Below are 13655 nucleotides of genomic sequence, written 5' to 3' on the forward strand. Positions count from 1 at the left end.
GAGCAGGGAGCTGGATGTGGGGCTTGATCCAAGGACCCTGGGATCATGACCTGAGCCAAAGACAGTCACTTAACCAACTGAGTCACCCAGGCACAGTGATGACCTTGACATTTTTGATAAGTATTATTTTGTAGCATGTCTCTCAATCTGGGCATATTTGATGTTTTCTCATGATTATATTGAGATTATATATTTTTGGAAGAATACCACAGAAGTGATGCTGTTTCCTCCTCCATGGGTTGTATTGGGAGGTACATGATGTCAATAAATGTATTACTGGTGATGTTAACCTTAATCACTGGACTGAGGTGGTGTCTGCCAGATTTCTCCATCCTAAAATTACTGTCTTTCTCTTTGTAATTGATAAGTATCTTGGGGAAAACACTTTCAGACTTTGCTAATATCTAGTTTCTTCTCAAACTTTTGCCCACTGATTTTAGCTATCAATATGCCTTCAGTGGATCTTGCGTGTGATAATTACTGCTGTGGTTTTTGTCTAACGATGATTTTTAAATCTCTCTCATTCCTTCTGTACTAATGAATTGTAATTCTTCTGAAGAAAGAGCTGTGCCTTTTTCTCCATTTATTTACTTACTTATTAATTACTTATATCATTATTAGATTCTTGGATTTATTTTATTCAGTGGGTTATAGCCCTGTGTTACCATTCTATGGCTCAAATTCTTCAGGAGTTGGCCATTGGAGCTCCTTCAGGTTGACTCCTGTTTCCTTTTGACATGCTCCCATTCTTTTCAAGCACTTCCTCAACCTTCCTACCTACCTACCTACAGTATGTAGGTAATTTGTCAGTTTCATTAGTTATTTCAGGTTAACTCTATTTTATGTCTGTCCTCAATTTGATTATTTTATGTTCTTTATCATTTCCACTCATTTTGAATTTAATCTCCTGTTGTTTTCAGCCTTTTCACTTCTCTATACATAGATTTAAGGCTATAAATTTCCCTTTATGTACTATAACTGCATCCAGCGAGTTTCAGTATGTCCCATTTTCATTCAGGCAGTTCTAAATATTTTCAAATTTCTTTCTTTTTTCTTCTTTCTTTCTTTCTTTTTTTTTCTTTTTAAGATTCTACTTATTTTTTTGAAAGAGAGAGAGATGCACTAACAGGGGTGGGGTGTGGAGACAGTGCAGAAGGAGAGAGAGAAAGAAGTAGGCTCCTCACTGAGCAGGGAGCCCCATGCAGGCCTCATTTCCAGGACCCGGGGATCATGACTTGGGTGAAGCCAGATGCTTAACTCACTGAGCCACCCAGGCGTCTTTCAACATTTTCTAATTTCTAATAAGATATTTTTCTTTGAACAATAGATTATCTAGTAGTATTTTTTCCCCTAAACATTTGAATATTTTCTAATTTATACTTTGTAACTGATTTCTAGCTTATATTTTCACTATGAATATGTTTTGTATGATTTCAGTCCTTTGGAATTTGTTGAGATTTGTTTTAGGGTTCATTATATGGTCAGTTTTTGGAAATGTTCTGTGTGTGCTTGAAAACGGTGTCTGTTTTATGTTTGTGGTGTGTAGTGTTCTATGTACGTCTATTGGATCAACTTTATATCAGATTATTCATAATTTCTAAATTCTTACTAATTTTTGTGTACTTCATCTAATTGATTAATCAATGAGATGTATTAAAATCTGCCACTATGATTATGGTATTTTGTCTATTTATCCTTGTATTCTCTATGCTTTTGCCATATAGAACTTTTTTTAAATCCATGTTTTTAGTTACATAGAAATTTACATTTATTTTATCTTCTTGATGAATTGAACCTCTTGTATTTGCAAAGTGAACCTCTCATCTCCTGGTAAAGTCTATTTTATGCAGTTTTAATAATAGCAACTTTTTGGAGTTAGTGTTTTCTATGATCTTTTTTTATGGTTTGTCTTTTTCTCTACTCCTACTTTTAGTATTTCTGCATCCTTATGTTTAGTGTCTCTTGTAAGCATCATAAAATCTTTTTTTTAACATCTTAATTTTAATTTTTTCTGTTCCAAGATTCCTTGTTTATGCACCACACCCAATGCTCCATGCAGTACGTGCCCTCTTTAATACCTACCACCAGATTCACCCATCCCCCCACCCCTCTTCCCTTCCCAGACCCTCAGTTTGTTTCTCAGAGTCCACAGTCTCTCATACTTCATCTCTCCCTCTGATTTACCCCAATTCACTTTAACTTTCTTCTTTCCAATGTCCTCCATGTTATTCCTTATGCTTCACAAGTAAGGGAAACCACATGATAATTGACTTTCTCTACTTGACTTATTTCACTCAGCATTATCTCCTCCAGTCCTGTCCATATTGATACAAAAGTTGGGTAGTCATCCTTTGTGATGGCTGTGTAATATTCCATTGTATATATATGTACCATATTGTCTTTAACCATTCATCTGTTAAAGGGCATCTTGGCTCTTTCCACAGTTTGGCAGCTGTGGCCATTGCTGCTATGAACATTGGGGTACATATGGCCTTTCTTTTCACTACGTTGCACAGCATCATAAAATCTTGTTAAAACCCACCCCCGCCTTTTTTAAAAAAATATTTTATTAGAGAGAAAGAGAGTATAAGTATACACCCATGCTAAATAGTGGGGGTGGGAGCAGAGGGGGGACAAGCAGACTCTTATGCTGAGTGTCGAGCTAGTTGTGGGGTTAGATCTAGATCCTGGGACAGTGAGATCATGACCTGAGCTGAAACCAAGAGTCTGATGCTTAACCAACTGAACTGCCCAGGTGTCCCTAAACATTTTTTCTTTTTTATTTTATTTTATTTATTTATTTATTTTTTTTTTTAAAGATTTTATTTATTTATTTGACAGAAAGAGATCACAAGTAGGCAGAGAGGCAGGCAGAAGAGAGAGGAGGAAGCAGGCTCCCTGCTGAGCAGAGAGCCCGACGCGGGACTCGATCCCAGGACCCTGAGATCATGACCCGAGCTGAAGGCAGCGGCTTAACCCACTGAGCCACCCAGGCGCCCCCCCCTTTTTAAAATTTAATATTTACTTATTTGAGGGGGAGGGGGGCAGAAGCAGAAGGAGAGAGAGAGAAATCCCAAGCAGGCTCCATGCCCAGGGCTGGGGAACCCAGTGTGCGGCTCAGTCTCTCCACCCTGAGATCATGACCTGAGCCAAAGTTAAGATTTGGGTGCTTACTGACTGAGCCACCCAGGTGTCCCTCCTTTCTTTTTTTAATTGGAACATTTACATACTTCATTTACACTTAATTTAATTGTTGGTATTTTAAGGTTAAAAATTTATCATTTTACTATACATTTTCTTTTTGTCTTCCATATTCTGTTTCTTTTATCTTTCTTTCTTGTCAAGTTTTGGATTATTTTTCATTATTGAATTTTTAAATTTATTATGTTGTAAGTTAAATACAACCTTTTAGCGATTACTCTAAAAATTGTAACAAATCCTTCAGTTGCCAAAATTTAATGTCAATTGGTAGTTTTATCTTCTTCCTGAACATTGCAGAACGTTAGAATTCTTTAATTCCATTTTCTCTTTCCCAGTCTACTTGCAATTGTTTTGTATTTAATTGTGTATGTATTTATTTACAACATCACAAGAGTGTATTTTATGTAGTTAGTATTCATTTAGTTTTCCCCACATACTAAACCATTTTTTAAAAAAAAATTTAAGTTTTTATTTAAATACCAGGTAGTTAATATTACAGTATAATATTGGTTTCAGGTGTACAATTTAGTGATTCAGAACTTCTATATAATACCCAGTGCTCATCACAAGTACACTCCTTAATCCCTATCACCTATTTCCCCTGTCCCCCACCCACCTCCCCTCTGGCAACCATCAGTTTGTTCTCTCTAGTAAGAGTCTGTTTCTTGGTTTGCCTCTCTCTTTTCTCCCCTATGCTTTGTTTGTTTCTTAAATTCCACATATGAGTGAAATCATACGGTATTTGTATTTAACTGACTGACTTCGCTTAGCGCAATACACTCCTACTCCATCCATGTCCTTGCAAATGGCAAGATTTCATTCTTTTTTATGGCTGAGTGATAACTCCATTGGTGTGTATGTGTGTGTGTATATATTCTTTATCTGTACATTAGTTGATGGACACTTGGGCTTTTCCCATAGTTTGACTGTTGTTGATAATGATGCTATAAACATTGAGGTTCATGTATCCCTTTGAATCAGTATTTTTTTGACCTTTGGGTAAATATCTAGTAAAATACCTAGTAGTACAGTTGCTGGGTCCTAGGGTAGTTCTGTTTTTAACTTTTTGAGAAACCTCCATAATGTTTTCCCGAATAGCTGTACCAGTTTAGATTTCCACCAATAGTGTAGGAGGCTTCTCCTTTCTCCACATCCTTGCCAACATCTGTTGTTTCTTGTGTTGTTAATTTTAGCTATTCTGACAGGTGTTAGGAGATACCTCATTGTGATTGGTATTTCCCTGGTCAAGAGTGATGTTGCATCTTTTCATGTGTTTGTTGGCCATCTGTATGTCATCTTTGGAAAGATGTCTGTTCATGTCTTCTCACTTTTTAATTAGATTATTTGTTTTTTCAGTGTTTAGTTATATAAATTCTTTATATATTAATATACTTTGGATAGTAACTCTTTATCAGATACATCATTTGCAAGTATCTTCTCCCATTTCATAGACTGCCTTTTAGTTATGTTCATTGTTTCCTTCACTGTACAGAAGCTTTTATTTTGATGAAGTTTATTTTTCCTTCTGTTTCTCTTCAGGAGGTATATTTAGTCAGAAAGAGATTATTGCCAGTGTTCTCCTGAGGATTTTGATGGTTTCCTGTCTCACATTTAGGTCTTTAATCCATTTTGATTTTCTTTTTGTATATGCTGTAAGAAAGTGATCCAGTTTCAGTCTTCTGCATGCTCCTGTCCAGTTTTCCCAAAACCATTTATTGAAGAGACTGTCCTTTTCCCACTGAATATTCTTTACCACTTTGTCAAAGATTAATTGACTGTATAGTTGTGGGTTCATGTCCAGGTTTTCTGGCTCTTCCCATTGATGTATGTGTCTGTTTTTGTGCCAGTACCATACTGTTTTGATCACGACAGCTTTGTAGTCTGGAATTGTGATGTCAACTTTGCTTTGCTTTTTTCAAGATGTGTTTGGCTATTTGGAGTCTTTTATGTTACATACAAATTTTAGGATTGTTTGTTCTAACTCTGTGAAAAATGATTGTGGTATTTTTCTTCTTTTTAAATTTAATTTTATTTCTTTTCAGTACTCCAAAATTCATTGTTTATGGTTTATGCTGATAGGGATTGCATTAAATGTATAAATATGTAAATTGCTTTGTTTATTTTAACAATATTTGTTCTTCCAATCCATTAGCATGGAATGTTTTTCCGTTTATTTGTCTCCTTTTCAATTACTTTCATCTGTGTTTTATAGTTTTCAGAGTACTGGTCTTTCACCTCTTTGGTTAGGTTGATTCCTAGGTTTCTTATGGTTTTGTGTGCTTATTATTTTTGATGCTCTGTTCTTTCCTGCTTCTGCCATCTTGCATCAGACATTATCCATGTGTGCATGAAGAATACTTCGTCGAATTTTTTTAATGAGTGTGCTCTCCTGGAATTTACAATTCCTCCAGAAGAAAAGTGTCCTTAAATATGAGGCTTATCTTCTGGATGTTTGTCTTCTAAATTTTGTCCTGTTAATTCTTTACTACTTGTTGTTTTCTGTTGTCTCCAGTGAGTTATTTTTAATAATTATTCCAGTTTTTCTAGTTGTTCTCAGTGAGAAAGTAGCTTGCTATTATTGATCATAATTATTCCCATTGTTGTAAACTGCTGCAAGTAGAATGCATGTTTAGAAAGGATAGGAAATTGAACCTGTTCAGAAAATGGTGCAACTAAAAACTTTTCCTGTTAGTATTGAGGTTTAAAATATTAATTTTCAAACATGAAGCTATATTGTAGAAATTAACATTTCAATTTTTATAATCTTTTATTCCAGCTCGTGATGCTGATGAGCGAGAGAAGTGGATCCATGCCTTAGAAGAAACAATTCTTCGACATACTCTTCAGCTTCAAGTAAGAGTCTTGACATGGCTTCTGGATAGTGCATTAGTTTTTTTTGGTTTGTTTTCTGTTTTTTAAAATAACTGTGATAATGATGTAATAAAACTTATTTCTGAATCGCTTATTCTTACCTTCATAGTGTTATATAGTAAAGTTATAAAGCATTTTCTTGTGCTTTCTATAGGGTAAAATACTGATTTTTATCTTAAAATAAGACGGTTCAAGGCAATATTGAATATGAAATGCTATGTTAAAATGTGCCAGATCATTTTTAAATTTAGTATCAATTTTAAATTTAGTATCATTTTAAATTTATTTTAAATTTAGTTGGTTATTGATAAAACCAAATTTTGCATAGATAAATGCTAAGAGGTTGACCACCTTTTCTTGTTACAGGATTTGGCAGTTACCATGTGTTAGGCAGGAATCTCTGGGATGAAAGTAATAGGGGGGAAAAAATACCCAAACTGGTTTAAGTAAAAAGTAAATCTGGCTGAGTTGTGGTTTGAAGTAGGCACTTCACCAGTGTCATTGGGACCCAGATTCACCATTTCTGTTTTCATGCTTCTTTCCTTCTGGGGTGGCTTTATTTTTAGATGGGTTCTCTTTGTGGTATAGTAAGATGGTTACAGCTGTTTCAGCCTCCCATTATTGAGATATATAACCTGCTATTAGGAGAATTGCTTTAGGTGCTCCAGTCCACAGGAGGCTGTTTTTCTTCCCGGGCCACTGTAGGACTAATAGGATTAGTGCTGATTACCTAAACTTCAGTCATTTTCCTAATCCTGACCAATCACAGTTTCACAGTCATATGTTCACTCCAGTAGCTGGGATGTTATGTGCTTTAACACTTTGCTGTTAGGATAGAAGATGGTCCCCACCAAGCAAAGTCAGAAAAGGGAAAAAGAAGATGCTGGGTGACAAAAACAACAAATGTCTACTCTGTCATACTGAGGATAGTTTTCCATGTTTATTCCTCAATGAAAGAGCTTATATTGTGGCATTGGAGGATGTTGTTTTAATTATTTTGAGTGATACGATTGAGTTATACAAAAGTGACATTTTGTAACTCTTTTTCTCTACTTATTTTTGTCCTGTACCAGGAATTGATTTGAATAGACAAGGTGGTTAAGGTGGTGTAGGGCATCCCAGGTCCTGCAGGACTGTGAACTCCCATCTCTTGAGAGTATTCAAATAGAAGCTTAAAAAACATTATTCAAGGATGTGGTTATTAAGAGACTATAAGAAATTAATATGGAGTAGAACTGGGAGATCTGTAAGTTACTCTTTGAGCTATGCTTTTTAAAAGCCATTTCATAATTTCTAAATTTAGTCCATTTAATGAATGTGGCATCATTTCAGCAAATTTGTGATTCGGTATGATGATAAGTATTTTAAGAATCCTATTAGCCTGGGGCTGCCTGGTTGGCTCAGTCATTTAAGTGTCTGCTTTTGGCTCAGGTCATGTTCCCAGGGTCCTGGGATTAGCCTGCTTCTTCCTCTGCCTGCCACTTCCCTTGCTTGTGCTGTGTGTGTGTGTGTGTCAAATAAATAAATAAAATCTAACAACAACAAAAAAGGAATTAGCCTGAATGTGGCAGTGTAGATTTTCTCCATGGTTGGTGAGACTGACATTCAAGTCTCTGTGATCTATTCTCAACTTGCCTTTCTAGTCGTTTCTACTGTTATATCTCTCCATCAGCTTTTTTTTTTTTCCAATTTATTTATTTTCAGAAAAACATTATTCATTATTTTTTCACCACACCCAGTGCTCCATGCAAGCCGTGCCCTCTATAATACCCACCACCTGGTACCCCAACCTCCCACCCCCCCGCCACTTCAAACCCCTCAGACTGTTTTTCAGAGTCCATAGTCTCTCATGGTTCACCTCCCCTTCCAATTTACCCAAATTTTCTACTCCTCTCTAATGCCCCTTGTCCTCCATGCTATTTGTTATGCTCCACAAATAAGTGAAACCATATGATAATTGACTCTCTCTGCTTGACTTATTTCACTCAGCATAATCTCTTCCAGTCCCATCCATGTTTCTCCATCAGCTTTTTAATAGAGTGCTGCTGTTTACTTATCTTTTCTGGTCTCCACATTCTTGCACATGATGTTCTCTCTTTCTCTCTGACATGCCATCTGCTTCCATTCTACCTTTGTATACCACCCTTTTTCTTCAAAGCCTGGTTCAGATCTGACCTCTTCTGTGGAGCCTCCTCTGACTGACTCCTCTCTCCCCATAGTCCAAACTCAAAGTGATCTCTTTCTCTGGATGCCAGACTTCTTGCACAATTCACTAAGTCCTTATCATACTCTCTTTCTCTCTCTCTCTCTCTTTTTTTTTAAAAGATTTTATTTATTTGACAGAGATCATAAGTAGGCAGAGAGGCAGGCAGGGGGGCGGGAAGCAGGCTCCCCACCAAGCAGGGGGCCCGATGCAGGGCTCGATCCCAGGACCCTGAGACCATGACTCGAGCTGAAGGCAGAGGCTTTAACCCACTGAGCCACCCAGGCGCCCCCTTATCATACTCCTTTTGTTTAACTTTGAAAGTATGTGTAACTCCAATCTCCCCAATTAGGATTTGGACTCCTTAAGGTTGGGTACCTAATTTGATCCAGTTTTGGAATTTCTGAGCTTTTTCTCAGAAGAAATAAGAAAATTTTAAAAAGTCTTAGACTCTGATAGCTTTGATATTTAACATACCCTTGTACAAGAGAAACTTTATATGTATTTTTCCTTAAGTTAATGTATGCAGGAGATAGGACACTTAGAAATATGTAATCAAATGTTAATTTGATTGGCAAGTAGAGTCTCCTATACTTGGAGAGTAGAGTCTCCTCCCACAGATAGGGAGGTATGATGAAGAACTTGACTCTGGAGCCCAGATGTCTTGGTCTACATTCCAGTGCTACCACTTACATTTAACTCTTTACATTGAACTTAGTCTGTGTTTCCATATCCTCATCTATAAAATGAAGATAATAAAAGTACCTGCCTTTACAGAGTTGTTTTGATGATTAAATGAGTTACATGCAAATTTGCTGAAGTCGTGCCTACCTATAGTGAGAACTTGGCAAATGTAGCTGTTGTTTCTAATGAAACTACTCTATTTCCACTCTTAGTACTTCACATTCTGAAGAGTCAGTAGCTGTTAGATGAAGACATAATTAAAGGAATTAACAAAGAAACATGATGTATAGGTTGCTTTTCCATTGCTGTTTATTGAGTACTTCGAGATGTATAGTGTTCCATTCAGGCACTGCAGGTAAGTGCTCATGGAGCTTTCTTCCAAATGGGCAGGAAGGGCATTTACATGTCTTCCTTTTCCATTGAATTTCATCTCTGCTTCAGCCATTAAACCATACTATGGCCTTGTCATTACTGAGGGCTGCACTACCTCCAAAATACCGAATTTAAAAGTATTTTCTCTTTGGTCACAGTTTTATCATCTTCACCCTCTTATCACTTCTGAACTTTCCTTCTCTCATTTTGGTCTGAGCGCCTCTTCTCCTTTTTTCCTGGCCATTTAGTACCTTTCTATTTTGCCTATGTCATCCTCCAGTATAGACCTTTTATTTGCTTCTTCAAACCGATTTTGTTATCACCTTTAGAATTTTTTGTCACTGGATTTTGTACTGTGTGCCATTTCTGGTCTCCATTCCCCAGGGCCCCCATTGTCTGGTTTCTCTGTTTCTAGTACTGTTAGAGGTCATAATATTAAGTGGCTGTATATATCACAATTTAAATTTTGTCTAACTTTAATTGGATTTCTGTAACTATTTAACAGTCTTCTTATCGACTCCTGGGTTTTTATTAAATCCCCACAGTGGAATATTTTTTAAATTAGTTTTTAGTATCTAATACAGCCTGCTCCCTTCTTTATAGAAAAAGGTCTCGGGGCACCTGGGTGGCTTAGTGGGTTAAGTCTCTGCCTTTGGCTCAGGTCATGGTCCCAGGGTCCTGGGATTGAGCCCTACATTGGGCTTCCTGCTGAGCAGGGAGCCTCTCTGCCTGCTGCTCTGCCTACTTGTGATCTCTCTCTGTCAAATAAATAAACAAAATCTTCGGAAAAAAAAAAAAGCCTCACTTCAGTAGTTCTTAGTGATTTCACCTATACTTATTTTTTATGCTTTGCATATTTCAAAGAAAAACATTCTTACTCTTTCCCAGAGTTAATACAACACCCATAATGTGACTGCATGATGTTTCCTTTGAGACTATGACCCTCTCCCTCCAGTAGCCCTCAACCATTTTAATGGATTTGGCCAAAATTTCTGTGGAGGTGACTCTTCTTTCCCTCCACACCTCCCCTTCTTTACATATACATCTTTTCATATTTAGCTTTAGTCCACACTCTTCCCTTGCGGATTTTGCCAGTTAGATGGCTCCCAGGAACTCAACCTCAGCATGGCTAAAACTGAACCTATCATGTCTCCTCAAACCCATCTCTTTCTCTCATTTTTCTGTTTCTGTTAATGACAGTGTTATTCTCTGAGCCATGAAGTTTGAAAGTTGAGAATCCTTTTGGGTGTAATTTCTAAACTGTCAAACTCTGTGTGTGTGTGTGTGTGTATGTGTGTTTAGTAGGATCACTTTTACTCCTCTGATGTTCACTTTGTCATGTAAGTTGCATCTTGCTAACTCTCTGGTGCCCTTGTAATATTTCCTGAATTTATTCTCTTTATCTTATAAAAGAGTACCTTGAATAAATGACCTCTGGGCATTTTTAACAGTGAAAAACCTTTAATGATTTACATTTACCTGTAGGATGAAGTAAAACTTATTAGGGGATTTCAGGCTCTCTTTGATTTGATGCCAACCTACCTTTTCCACCTCCTGTTCTACATGTTCCTTGTTCATGCTTCTACTCATGCTACTCTCTCTTATGTCCTCACCATCCTGAGTCCTCAAATTTGCCTCTGTGTGATTAATTCCAGTCATTCAAGACCCAGTGCACATATTACCTCTTCATTTCATCTCTTTCTTACCACTGTAATCAAAAGTAGTCTCTTACCTCTCTAACCTCTGCTGTAATTTCCCCTTCTGTGTAGCTCATATGGCAGTCTGGTATATAATAATAACAGTAGCAACTAATACTTGAGCACTTCTTATGTGCCACAAACTGCATGTATACTTTACTGCATTATCTCTTACAGTAATACATTATTATATAACTCATTGCCCACTTGAGATTATAAACATTTTTTTGATAGTATTTTTTCCATTGCACCTATGCCAAGCTCAACAGGCCCTGACTAACCTTCTGAATATGGTTTAAGAACCAGTATATTATAATAGAAAATCTTTAGAGCCAGGCTGCCCAGTCCTTGGGTCCTGACTATGCCATCTTATTAGATGTATATTAATGTGGAATAAGTACTTAATTTCTTTTAAACCTCTTTTAAACCTTAGCTGATCTTTAAAGGTAGGCACAAAACCTCAGTCAAGTAGTTGTGTTAAGATGTTATATTATTTCTAGCACATTACACATTGTATGGTGAAGATAGTCATAAATATTTGTTCCATTCTTCCTTCCATTCTGATTGACAGTAAATCCATCTAGAGCATGTCTTGTACCTTTTCCCTTTCCTACCATCTTTCCTCTTTTTTTTTTTCCTGTTCTCACTCTTCTGTCGGTATCTTAAGATTTATTTTTTTGAGAGAGAGCATGCACACACACATTGGAAGAGGGGCAGAGGGAGAGAATCTTTAAAGCAGACTCCACGCTAAGCGTAGAACCTGATGTAGGGCTTGATCCCAGGACTTATGAGATCATGACCTGGGCTGAAACAAAGAGTCAGATGCTTAATCGACTGAGCTACCCAGGCACCCCTTCTATGGGTATCTTAAAAATGCAATTAGGATAGTCTGAGAATGGGAGAAGACAACTAAAAAATCTTCTCTCCTTTCAACTCCTATGGAACTCGATTTTCCAGTAGTCAGTCTAAACTTGTATGTTAGCTTGTGTTATCTTTTCATGTATTTACACCCAACTAAATAGGACACTTCTTGAAGAGGTGCTTTTGAGCTTCTTAATCTTACCTTCCTCTTAGCCTGTAAGAAGTCTTCAGTGGATGTTTGATGATACTGATTAATGGAGGCAAACCTTTCAGATTCTTTATTTGCCCTACTAAGTTTTAGTATGAACTAAATGCTGAGAGATTGCCAAGCAAAGGAATTTATCACTGGAAGAAGATAGGATGCTACATTGTGTAGGTTTTGCAGTATCATCCTATATAATACAAAGTATAGTGAAACATAGCAGCTTGCCTGGATATCATACAGATGTATAAAGAGTTGTATAACCTTCAGTAAATTTGGGCCTGTTTTAGAAGAAAACTCTTGCAAGCCCAGAATTCCAGTGTTTAAAGTATTATATATACAATGTTATTCAATGTGGGCAAACAAAGCTAGGTATAAACTTCTTAGATTTAAAATCATGCAGAACTAAATTTACATCCAAAAGAAAATTGAAAGTGAAATGCAAATGAAACACAAAGCAATAAAATCTAAGTTGACATTTATTTACTGTGATAAATGATATTGCCTTATAAAAACGGTCACCAGTTACAATGTGAAAATGGTACAGACCTTTAGGGTATAGATTCTTTTTAAGTTTGACATGAGTACACTACTGTGGATTATGACTGTCATCTTGCCATTTTTCTTTGTTCTGACTACTGGGAAACCTTCAGTTGTATATCACATCCTATGAGGTTATTTGACCTTCAGTTTGCACTTACGTCATTTTCATGGTCAAGGCTCTTCTGTAACAAGGTAGTTGTACTTGGTGCCAACTTGATCATAAACAAAAATGGACAATGAAATAATTTGGTACCACTTGGATTTAAGGTTGTTACTGAGATGACTCAGTGTGCAGTTACACAGATTTCTATAGGTTATCAAAATGAAAACATAGATGATTGTGCTAGATATTTTTTTAGATCCCAGTTTAAAAACCTTCATGTGGATGTATACTAATTGAGTAGTGTGGACCTTTACACTTTTTGGTTTTATGCTGTAACTTAGTTGGTACTCAAAAAAATTTTATGCCAAAATGGCTTCTCTAGTAGTTGTTTGGGCCAAGAAATTGGACTATAATTGTTCTCATCTATCTAAGTTTATTATGTAGGCCGCTGTAGACTGCATCTTAGGTGGTTATCAAATCGGAATTTCATTGCTGCTGTCTTGTAATTTTATGATTTTTGCCCTTTACTATACATTCACTGTCCATTGGCTTTGGTCTTAAGCCCCTAGAGAGAAGGAACATGATACCTTGTGTAAGAATATGGCTGAGGGAAAGAGAGAGGGCTGGTAGAAACCTCACCAGAAATGCCCCTGAATCTATGAGTAAAACATCATCATTCATAAAGGAAATGTGATAGAATTCAGGTGGCAAATCATTATTGAAGCTAAAAAAAAAATAATAGAGCCATTTTGAAGTCCTTTTTTTCCCCTCCAAAATTAGATCCTTCAGTTAATTATGTACCTGCCAAATTTCTGTTACTAGACAAACACAAATTTAGTATTTAAGGTATGATTTGTTAAGCCACTTCCCTGAAGATTAGTGTTTTGAATTCTTTTTTTTTTTAAAGATTTTATTTAT

At 36.5% G+C, this 13655-nt stretch overlaps 1 protein-coding gene across 2 annotated transcripts in view; it reads left to right on the forward strand.

Moving 5' to 3' along the window:
* The window catches only part of OSBPL9 (oxysterol binding protein like 9), a 173004-nt gene that overhangs the window by 93368 nt on the left and 65981 nt on the right, over nucleotides 1-13655 (forward strand). For both annotated transcript variants that reach the window (XM_044238216.1, XM_044238217.1), the window contains exon 4: nucleotides 5978-6054. In XM_044238216.1, the coding sequence (XP_044094151.1) occupies nucleotides 5978-6054 (77 nt within the window). The remainder of the gene's footprint in view (nucleotides 1-5977; nucleotides 6055-13655) is intronic.

This window comes from Neovison vison, chromosome 2, assembly GCF_020171115.1.
Source record: "Neovison vison isolate M4711 chromosome 2, ASM_NN_V1, whole genome shotgun sequence".
Lineage (NCBI taxonomy): Eukaryota > Metazoa > Chordata > Mammalia > Carnivora > Mustelidae > Neogale > Neogale vison.